At 30.4% G+C, this 12,619-nt stretch overlaps 1 protein-coding gene across 1 annotated transcript in view; it reads right to left on the bottom strand.

Moving 5' to 3' along the window:
• Window positions 1–3,694: 3,694 nt before the first annotated feature.
• Window positions 3,695–12,619, bottom strand: part of LOC124530699 (elongation of very long chain fatty acids protein 7-like) — a 50,639-nt gene continuing 41,714 nt past the window's right edge. The window contains exons 2-6 of the mRNA XM_047104954.1: window positions 8,861–9,004; window positions 6,484–6,674; window positions 6,067–6,147; window positions 5,235–5,534; window positions 3,695–4,684 (exon numbers count right to left, since the gene is read on the bottom strand). Of these exons, the coding sequence (XP_046960910.1) occupies window positions 4,400–4,684; window positions 5,235–5,534; window positions 6,067–6,147; window positions 6,484–6,674; window positions 8,861–8,957 (954 nt within the window). The 5' untranslated portion in view covers window positions 8,958–9,004 and the 3' untranslated portion in view covers window positions 3,695–4,399. The remainder of the gene's footprint in view (window positions 4,685–5,234; window positions 5,535–6,066; window positions 6,148–6,483; window positions 6,675–8,860; window positions 9,005–12,619) is intronic.

The following is a 12,619-nucleotide window of genomic DNA, read 5'->3' on the forward strand; positions in this document are numbered from 1 at the left end:
CAGACACAAAATTTGAGAAGATGGTACTCGTAATTCAGTCGTAGGCGTGACGTCAGAGCAGAAGGTGTCAAACTCATCTAAGTGTAACGTCTTTACTATCAATTGTATGATATTAAAAATGGCAACCTGGCCATAAAAATAAAATAAAATTGTGATTATGGCACTACAGATACAATACAGGTGGCAACCGTTAACAAAGTAGCTTTGCTATTAAAAATTTATGACAACAAGTTTTGTTGCAATTTTTTTTCACACCACGTAAGTTTTTGACATTTATTGACCAAAACAATTTATTGTATCACTTGCGACACGGGTGCAACACTAATAATACTAAATATACTATTAAAAAAAAACTTTTAAAAACTTCTACAATTGACAGGTCTTCTGTAATATATTTTCTTTGTATTGTATATTATATACAAAAACCTCCCTCTTGAATCACACTATCTATTAAAAACAACCGCAACAAAATCGGTTACGTAATTTTAAAGTATCTAAGCATACATAGGGACAGACAGCGGTAAGCGACTCTGTTTTATACTATGTAATGATTACCCACAATTAAGATTTCTGACGAGAGAATTTATTTGTAATAATTTTTTGATGGTGACAGTTAAATAAATAAAATAATCTAAGATGATGATTTATCGTATATCCCTTGTCAAGCGCAAGGGTCATTACAAAACTCACCCCTGAAACTGGAAGGCAAAATTGCTGAGTATTGCTCCTTGGCGCTATAGAATATATTGACGTTTGGGTAATACCAACTCTGAAGGGCTTACACAAAGCCTTACCGCCAAGTTAAAATAAATCCCTAAGTCTCTGAATTCCTTCACGTCTTAATACTCTGAAAGTGCTCTAAAGAAAGGTTTATTACTGTAAGATCATTTGGCATAGACCCTAGAAAATGAGTACTAAGTTATTTTCCTAACATAACTAGTTTAATATAACACAACATATATAACACAAGATTAACGTTTAACGGCTGAAAAAAATAGCAATTCCCTAAATAAGGATATTGCTTATTTTCTTTAAAAAAAAAACTGGTTTTCAATCGAGAAACCGAGAGCTTTCTGTTTTAAATATTTATTAATAGTTATTATTTAATAATATTTCTTTTCAATATTTATTAGTGTAAAATTGTTTGAAATGTACAAGAACAATAAAAATTAAAAAAGTATAGCCAACATTTATAGACGATTGCGCATTCCGGTTTCGAATGTATATTTTCATACCGATATATGCAGTTGTTTTCATTATTATTACACAAAGAAAATATACATGTTATCTGTGATGATGTCGTCCGTACCTTAGTTCTTTCAGTCACGGCATCCAATTTCAAAAGAAACCAACAAACTACGCAGGCATAATAAGTGTTAGTAAGTGATAATAGTAAGTGTTGTGCAAATAGAGGTGCACTCTATATTCCCTAACTCGCATACTCCCTTGGGACAAATCCGCCATATCCAGAAAGAATTCAGGTGCAACAAAGGCGGGCTTTATGTGTTTTTCGAGGAATCGAGCGACTCAATCACTTCTTTCTCTTGATTGGTGAGGTGCGTGCTCGTGGCCGACTACGTCACCTAAACTAAAATAGAATCGTTTAAAAAAAATCTGCCATATATCGCACCCTTCATTGCGAGCTGTTAAGGAATTCCATTTATTATCATATTCGATTATGAACATTATGTGACCATTTCCACGTTACGGAAGGTGACTCAAATATCCATATATCCTATAAAAGATCGTTAAGAGTTCAACGGAACTCTATAAATAAAGTAGCGACTATGTCATGGATCCCATACTCAGGACCTAACTAAATTCTCATCAAACTACCCTTGATCTTACCCTTTCCAATAAAAAAAGAATCATCAAAATTGGTTGGGGCGATATTGAGTTAATCGTCCATTTGTCCATATTTAATGTAGATTTAAGACTTATGGAGTTTTATTATGAATACTGCAATTGAAATGGGACCACACGGAAAAAACTAATTTTCAAATAAAAAAATAATTCTTAAAATCTGTTCATCTAGTTGAAAGCTAACAAATATAGCAAATATATAAAAATATAGTCGATTTGAGAACCTCCTCCTTTTGTGAAGTAGGTTAAAAAGACTTCAAATTTTTCGTCTTAATAAATTTTGTTTGCTGTGGTCAAAAGAATTAAATAAAAAATATTCTATTAAAGCATTATTAAGTCATCTTAAGGAACGTGAATATAAAAACCCATAGAATATAAAGGATTAATGAAACACAATCATGAGGGTATATAACATTGTAATTGAACCCGATCACTAGTTTTAGTACTATGATAACATTTGTATACATCTGTATACATACAGAAATAAATTGTATGTATTTATTTATTGTATAAAAACTAACAGCGTATTTTACAGATATGAGTACCTTATATACATAATTTATCACATTATGAAGAATATTTGATAGAATGATAAAGTTAAAACAACTCATAAAATTCATAGAAAGATTATTTAAAAAAAGAATAATAACAAAATTCAAATAATACAGTTAATAGTATTGCTTTATATTATTTGGAAGACAATTTTTCCATTCAAAACCTCAAACTCGATTATTATTATTTTTTATTTTAAGATTATTTATACATCTAGATGGCGCACTACAAAAAACAAGCAAACTTTTATCTTAGTGTGCGTGATAGGTACAGTTGACGCTCGTCAAATACACAATACACTACGTACGTATAGTAAGTACGACACAAATTACATGTAGCATCGGCAAAATACGTAGAACCGATCACATCCGAATTAAGTACACTGTACCAAATTATCAATATTTATTTTTATGCGAATATGATCTTTACACAAACGTAATCACTTGTAATATCACATGACCTAATATATTCGTCAATTTACATGCACTTGCTTTTTCGGGTTGAAATGATACGAGAACCTATAGCGACAAATAGCGTCGAATGGCGTGATGGGGAGCTAGTTCTATTGGTTGGAAAAAACGGCAGTAATCGATCAAATTCAATAAAAAAATTTATTGAATTTGCTGATGCTACATCTATGTTGTGTCGTACTGTACTAGTTTACTAGTATGCGTGTACTTAGTGACCATCTGTTCACGTTATTCGCTTTGACAGACAATCTAGACATATAAACAATTAATGAAATAAAACATCAAACACAAATCTTTTAAAAATTTTGATTTTGGTTTTGATTTACTAAGTACCTGTAATGAAAGATTTCCTAGACATAGTGATTGCCCAAATTCATAACATTAAATATTTCGTCGCAATCAAAAAACTATTTTCAGCGAAAAAAAACAAGATATTGTTTAGTAACAGCAATGCTATTTTGAAGGAGATAGCAAGATATCTCTCTAAGAACCACCCTAAAGATATTTACCTTTCACCAGAAGAATTCGCCTGTATTATAACAGGTCAGATTACATAATTGAATGAGAATCATTATAGATTAAGAACACATTCGACTGCAGCGAAATATTCAAAATCAAATCATAGATTGTTAAATTACAGACGAATTCTCCTGACGATAAATCCAGTTTAATTATAATATGGTAAAGTATTAAAATAAATGTCTTTCAGGTATTTCACGCACCGTTCTAGTTGCTTTACAAAACAGCAATACTACTCTTTGGGCTCTTGTCATTGCGTCAAATAATATGAAGTTTGTTAATTACAATTAAAAAACACATGAATTTTCAAGAGGCGGAATGGAATTAGCACAGTTTTTATTTAAAAAGTATAATAAAAATAAAAATGAAATATTTGGAAAAAATACTATTATCATATCATGTATTTAAAACTATCGTACTTATATACAGAACTGTCTAGATCTATTTTCAAATTATTTTGTGTGGTTAACAGAAAATTATCTATCAAAATAAAAGTTAATAAATATTTTCTGTGCCCACTTAATTCTATATGGCTTAATATAATTATTGGTAAATATGACCAAAAATAAAATAGCCTATCAAACATACTAGTAATCATTACTAGATTATGTTTAATATTTGTATTATAAACCCATCATTAATTATAAAATTGGTAACCAAGGTGTGACTATCACCAAAATTTTTTATATCTAATACTATAATAATCGAGAAGTATAAAAATATACTTCCAAGCTTTGCAACTTCTTTGCGGTTGTTAAAACAACATTTTTTTTATTTCAAATGATAACTGATATGATGAACATTATCTTGTAGGATTCAAATATTTTTGGAAACTCAATTGGTGTAGTATTTTTATCAGATTCGTAGACTAAAAACCATTTATCCGAGTACGTTAAGTCGTTAAAATTAATGTACATTAACATTAAAAAAATCCCTTTAAAATATGGTACACGTATTAATATAAAATATTTACAATATAAACCAATACCCTTGTTTTAATCGATCTTCTTTCCTGCATTCAGTATTCCATTAACTATGCCGTTTTCGGATTTAACACCATTTGCAATTCCATTCGACTTCGTGTGTTTATTGATGACCTCTTCATCTTTCTTTACTTTTTTCTTGTCTCCTGGTTTACCATACGCCTTGTAATAGAAGTCGTAGAAGAGGTAGTAGAAGAAGATGGAGTTTGGAAGGGTGAAGACGACGGACCAGCGAGGGTAGCCGCAGTCGTAGAAGAGCAGCTGGGAGGAATGAATGAAAGCGATGCAGAACTGGAGCTGAAAATATAAAATTTATGATGATTAAATAAAAATTTGAAATAATTTATTAAGTCACTTGTATTTAAAGATACGATAGTTAAAATATAAGAAAGACAATCCAAAAGATAACTAATATTGAAGATCAACTGACAACAAAATCTTAAAATGATGTTATTAATGTCATTGAACTAGAACATAGTCGTTATAATGTATCCGTTGGTAGTATAATAAATTCATTATTAATAATAGGGAATCATGTTATTAAAATAATTTGTCTCAATAGCTCGTGCTCAATTCACTTCATTAATTGCTATTAAGGCTTCAATGGTTAAGTTGGTTGTACAGAAAGTGTAAACCCGTCGAGATAGCTCCCACGCACTTATATCAAATTCTACCGGTAATCAAAAATATCTAGTTTAGTTGCATCCTATTTTAAACAATAAGTTGGTATATGCACAAAAGACAAAACATCTCAACTCCCAATAATAAAGGATAGTAATTGATTGCCATTGGTGACCACTTACCACTTGCATATTTCTTATTTGGAATAAAAAAGATGCCATCTTACCATTTGTAATGTTGTGATATATTTCTTCCAGAACAAGAATTTCTGGTATTGAGGTCCCATTGCCGCCAGCATATAATATGTGTACATTATTATATGAACGAAGGAGTTGATGACTCCTATCAGTGTTCCATGACCTCCAGGATAGTACTTGGTCGCTCCCCAGGATATCATAGGCATCACGGTGTGGTGGTACAAATGTAAAAAGGTGATCTGACGTTCTTTCTTTCGTATAACGAAGAACACCGTGTCGAGTAGTTCTGACATTTTCGCTAGGAAATATATGTAAACACCACGTGCTACCTAGAATATAAAATATTATTTGTAAAACGAAGAGTGCCAGACAGACGAGTTTTTACAGATGACGAAATCGTGTTGAAAGGTCACACTCAAGGGGATTGTTTCTAAGAATCTAATTTATTCACTATTTATTCGTATCTCGTGGCAAATATTTATTGTTCATAACAACATTATAATAAAAACATTTATGGCTCAAATCTGACTTTTTTAAGTAAGTTAGTAAACAATATAGAAAGTCGAGATAGCCCAGTGGTTAGAACGCGAGTGGTTCGAACCCAGGCAAGCACCGCTGATTCATGTGCTTAATTTGTCTTATAATTCATCTCGTGCTCAGCGTTAAATAAAAACATCGTGAGGAAAACTGCATGTGACAAATTTCATATATATTCTGCCACATGTGTATTCCACCAACCTGCATTGGAACAGCGTGGTGGAATATGTTCTGAACCTTCTCCTCAAAGGGAGAGGAGGCCTTTAGCCCAGCAGTGGGAATTTACAGGCTGTTGTTGTTGTTGTAGTTGTAAACAATATTTACCCTCAACGCTTCAGGTGTCGACGAAAAATCAACTGGTTGACATTTCCAACTGTAAGTCCTCAACCAACCAGCGTCGAGGCCCTGGAAATACAAAATAAATATTACAGCTAGAACCCTATTGATTATTATCGTTAATCGTTTTCTTTTTATTTCTATCTCAAACATTACGCCACTGTATGAAATACATTTAAATATATGTACCACGATGATCAATCTCAGGAGAGAAGTATAGTTCGCATGTGTGTGAAAAAAAAACAAGTGGTTCATTCCTTCACTCTAATAGGGATTTTTTTATATCAATTTTATTCATTATTCAATCATATCCCTCAACATGATCATTGTTATTTAAAATTAAATGGACTTAGGTGATAATTTTAAACATAACAGTAGATTTAATCGGCTTAATTGGATACTCACCTCGTAAAACAACCAGCAGCTAACTAAAACTTGTATAAAGTTGTAGACCACTAACGTCTTCTGGAGCTGATAGGGTTTTTTGTCGGCCATGTAACGTGGACCCCATTTTAGTGTGAAATATAGATACAATCCTATGATGGTGAGCCCCGGTATCGGGCTTTTAATGAGGAACCAATCATTAGTTCGAGGATCTGAAAATAAAGACGGTATTTTTTAATTTATTATTAATTTCGTTGTTGTTTTAATATTACGTTAAAATTTTAAAACTACGATATTAAATACTCGCAATACAGATATTTTACAAATGACATATTATTCCAATAATATTCAAATAATGATTTACGATGATTTGTAATATTAGAAAACTTAAGCAAAAAAACTGTGTTCTGTGTGACTGTGTGTGTGTGTGTGTGTTGTGTTGTATTCATTATAATAATTTGACTCTTGATATTAATAATCTTGATTCCTTGTAATAATAAATTGAATCATTAATCTTTATAAAAATAATTTGAATTTCAAATTAATTAATGTTATTAGATTTGAGTCGTTACTTTAAAAAAAGAATAGAACAAAAAAACAACTATAATCAAAACATATAATTATTTCAAATATTAATATCCGAACTAATAATAATGAGCTCATTCGATCATATCTTCGCCAATCGCAATAAAAAAAAAAAGAAAAAAAACGTAAAAGGTCCAAAATTAGTATTTTTACAACATATTAATTTGTTATTAATATCATTATCACGGAAAATGCCTTTAACCCTTGACATGGACATATTAGGCTCGTACCTTATCAGCTTAAGTTTAAGTTCAAAAAGTTAAATACGGAAATCCGTTTTAAGCCTTGACCATTGAATGCTTAAAAAATATACCTTAACTGTATTTATTTACACTGAAATATATAAATAGATCGAGGCAACATTAACTCGTTTTCAAGCAAAATTCAAAAATATTCTGACCAAGAAAATACTTTCAATGTTTTTAATATAATACATAAACATTTTCTTAAGTTCTTTTATTTAAATTCACGACAATATTGAGATAATATTGTTTTTAACGTCAAGGGAATTTCCTAAATGGACAACAAACAAAAATTACCGTCACACAATTGCATATTGTCGTAGTATAATCACAGTTAGGTACTATTAGCTGTTAAATATACATATATATGTATAAATAATGTTCCCTAGTTTTTCTCGCATGCATTAATTATTGTATCAAATTAATTATTGTTAATCCCATTAAACTTTATATAATTGTCGACACGCAAGTATATCGGGAGTTTTTTTATAAAAAACCTAAGAATATCACAGAGTTGGCGGACGAGCATACCAGTCAGCCACCTGACAGTAAGTGGTCACCATCATCCACAGACAATGAAGCTCTAAGAAATATTAACTATTCCTTACATCGTCAATGTGCCACCAACCTTGGGAACTAAGTTGATATGTCCCCTGTGCCTGTAGTTACACTGGCTCACTCACCCTTTAAACCGGAACACAACAATACTGAGTACTATTATTTGGCGGTAAAATAACTAATGAGTGGGTGGTACCAGGCGGGCTTTCACAAAGCCCTAGAACCAAGACAAAGCCCTACCACCAGTATAAGTATATAAGTAATTTTATAATATAGACGTGATAAAATATTCGGTCCTAAATTATTATTGTCTAATTAAATTACATCATGATTTTTTGTAGCATTTCGAAACATTTCCAGAAAAAAACTATATACGATTTTTTATGCTTCGAAAATCAATAACCATATTGATTTATTATATAATGTATTAACTTCCTATAACAACTAATCAAGCTCATATATTAAATACAGTTCACAACAGATTATAATAAAAAAAAACTTTGTTATTCACCATGAAAATGTCCATTAAAGACACGCCGATACTCAGATGAAATATCTTAAGTATGTTTAAAAAAATATAATTTATTACAACGACATATAGAATCCAAATACGATTATGCGTTTAGTTTGATTCACATTAACTAATCTATCTTATGGGGATATTCTATTTTTAAATTAATAAATTAATTTATTTATAACAAGCTGTCTGTGCCCGCGACCATGTACGCGTTTGAATTTAACAAGCAAAATGTTATTGCTGCCTAAGTTCTTTCATATTATATCAGTTATCTGCCAGTGAAAGTCCCGTCAAAATCGGTCCAGCTATTTCAGAGATTAGCCGGAACCAACAAACAGACAGATAGACAGACCGACAAAAATTGTAAAAAATGTTATTTTGGTATATGTACCCTGTATAAATACATATGCATTGAGTAAAAAGGGCTTTTTTAATATTACAAACAAACTACAATTTTTTGATATGTATAGATTAATTTAGATAAATTAATATTTACCAGCTAATTCAACAAACAGGCGGTTGTATGTGTTCGCGAATGAGTTGTTCGAGACCGCCATCTTCTCTCCGCTCGTGTTTTCAATTCCAACTGTCATGAGAGGCTTTCACGCATTTTACTGTTGACTATCCAATTATATTGAACCTGAAAATAAAAAATAAAAACATTTAAAAAAAATCGTCGTACATACTTCAAAGTCATAAAATTTCATATCAATCGGGAAACCCAAAAGTCAAACTGGTTCAAAGTTCAACTGCAAGATATCGCCCATATATAATAACAACTAAAGCTAAATAAAAGCTTATAAAAATAGAAAGGGATAAAATATTTGAGGGTTATCATGAACTAGAAAAGATGAGAGATGTGTCTGATTATACATGAACTAAAAAAAATAAAAATAGATGACCCCAAACAAATAAAATAAGAGGAAGCGTTACTGGGGTAATTTAAAGGCCTATAAATTAGATAAAATACAATTACTTCAATTAAAAACATTAATATCTTGATAGATAACTAATAATTTACCCTCAATAACAAAGCACAAGATTATACTTCCTCTTGGTCTATAATTATCAAATGATTTAGTCGTCATTGGCTTAAAAATATATTAAAATTCACAGCTTAAATTTAAACAAGATTTGAAATTGTTTTCGAATGAAAATTTCCATGAACGTAATCATAAAAAAAACATTGACTAATATTATTACAATAGACTCATTAACAGAAAAATAACATAAAAAATATTAATAAATATAAATAATTACTACATATAAAACACACAAAAATATCATTAATATACTATTTATGTATTATGTTTATGAATTTAAATCACGATTTGGATAAAAACTATCACCCAAAACAACACTATACTTCTGCGTTATTTTTACAACATATACACATCGTTCAAAACATAAATAAATAACTTACTATGGCATAACTAACACATAACTACTCGAATTTCATTTTTATACGTGCTTCACTTATTATTGATAGAAACAAATTGGCTATCCCGACACACGTCTTCACTTAAATAAGACTTTGACGCAACTGACGCCCCTATAGTCTACACCCCCGTTTACCCTCAGACGCCATTTTGGTAACGCGAGATAGCAAGGGAAGCATAATACGGGCTGATGCAGTTTGTATAACATTTTTTATGATATAAATTTTTGTATCGATCTTCGTTAACCATAACAGAATTATTAATTGTTGATGTAATATAAAAGACCAAATGTTCTTTATACAAATAAGCTTTTATGAGAGCTTTTGAATGAACAAGATTGTATTTAATGCCTAGCTATATACTAAATTAAAATGTATATTCTATCGAGAAGTGTCCGGAAATAATGTACAAATACGATCTTATATTATATATATGTTTTTTATGGTGAATTTGTGTTTTTAATTCATTTCGTGGTCGGCTGTGAAGGAAAACATCCTGAGGAAACCTGCATGTGTCTAATTTCATCGAAATTCTGCCACATGTGCATTCCACCAACCCGCATTGGAACAGTAAGATGGAATATGTTCCAAATCCTCTCCTTAATGGGAGACGAGGCTTTAGCCTAGCAGTGGGAAGGCTGTTACTGTATTGTAACTTTATTAATATAGAAAAATAAAATAAACAAATCTTTGGCCTCTACTATACAAACTATTATTTGCTCCTTAGAAAACTCAAACCCTACTTGATAGAGCAGTGTATAAATTCATACGAGTAGGTTACGACAACCATCGAATATTTATAATATATTATAACGCAGCAATCTGTGTTATCATTTAAAGACTGTGTGAGCCATCTTAACTACACCTATAGTTAGTAACAGGGACTTAACACCTTAGTCTCCAAAGTTGCATTAGCCATGTTGCAACTTGGGGACCTGTGAGGTCGTTAACCTTTCTTACAGTGTAAATAACATTGACCAATTAACTCCAGGCATCATAGTCTACCAAATGATTGGAAATAAAAACAGGAAACAAAATAGACGCAAGACTGACTTTGATGTCAAGAACTAATTATAAGTTTACATTTAATTATCGTTAATAATAATTGTAATTGATTCTATTAACACGATATATGAAACTGTTGTAAACAACTTGTGATGCAACGGAAAGGTGACCACACACCGCTATCGAATTATAGTGAAACTGGCGACCCGTCCCGGCTTCGCATGGAAGTAATCCTGATACAAAATATACTATAGAATTTCTTTAATTACGACATCACATTACAAACTTCTAAAATTATCAGTGCTTCTTTACGATCATTGTATTATAGACAAAAAACCTTTCTGTCAAATCACTCTATCGACTAAAAAAACCGCATCAAAATCCGTTATGTAATTTTAAAGATTTTAGCACACATAGGGATATATAGAGACAGAGAAAGCGAATTTGTTTTATACTGTGTAGTGATTACTATTAAATTTGAAAAAGAAAAAGTGATTATTAGAAAATATACAAAAATCCTTAGTAAGTAATAATTGCAGAAAGAGAAAATATCTTCGCAAACAGTCTATAGATTTTTACTTATTCGTAACAGCTAAAATATACTCATTATGTGAATCTCAGAAAATAAACATGATAGTGCGGACGGTTCCGTAGGTTACAGACTTATAAATTCCTTATTCCTAGCTCTGGCTTTTTAAACGTATGCAAACAGTTTTTGTATATATTTTTCAAAACAACAAAAATTTGTTAAGAGGTTTGCAAGAACAAAAATTAGAAAGCGATTTTGTTTCATACTATTTATACATTATAAATACACACGAGACACGTAAAAATCAATTATTAATTTGGTAACAAACGACTGCTATATGTCACCGTCATATTTTAAATACCTACCATTAGATTAAAATAATCTCTATCGCGAGATTGTATATATTTGATAAATAGACATATTACCTACTGTCAATTTAACTCATTATTTTTATTAAATTTCAATGTATTGTAGTTAGTATCAGTTAAAATTTCGTTCAAATATTTTTCTCCATATTAAAGAATAACAATGACCCATTCAAAACAAATGACTGTTATTCGGTATTTTTTAAAATAAAAGCCATACCTTGCCTTTATTATATACTGTTATGTATATAAAACATTTTTAAGTCGCCCCAGTCCTACTTAAAACAACAAATATTATAATTATGGCACATATATTACGTCATTATATATTTTGTCACTTCTTTTCAATAAGTCGAAATTAATTACATATTTATAAAATACACGCTTGTTACCAATTACTAAATTAAAAGCTCATTTTAAAAATATTGATATTGATTAATAAAAGATTATATAGATGATACAAAGGATGGATTTCTGCAGAATAAATAATTGCTTAATTAAATTAAATAGCATATCAATTTATTTAATGAGTAGGAATAAAATTTTAATACCATGTCGGTTCTCCTCGATAGACTCTACATTCCGAACCATAGGTAACTTTCAGTTTAATTCAATATTGTAAAATTTCCATTCAAATGTGCTTGTTAAATTAGCCTCTTATTGAATAAAATACAATTTCATTTAATGCCATTTAAAGCTTTCACATCTGTCGGTATCTTTATAGTACTAAGTATGCGGAGTTGGAAGGACATACTATCTTTTTATGTGATTTGTAACATAATATACACAATCATAACTGATCGTTTATGAACGCAAATGTATCTAAATTAATAATTTCACAGTATTTACATATATTTATGGGACCCTCCTTAACTTTATTTTAATTTTATTTTTACTATAAAAGTAAAAAATGTATTT

Source organism: Vanessa cardui, chromosome 6 (assembly GCF_905220365.1).
Source record: "Vanessa cardui chromosome 6, ilVanCard2.1, whole genome shotgun sequence".
Lineage (NCBI taxonomy): Eukaryota > Metazoa > Arthropoda > Insecta > Lepidoptera > Nymphalidae > Vanessa > Vanessa cardui.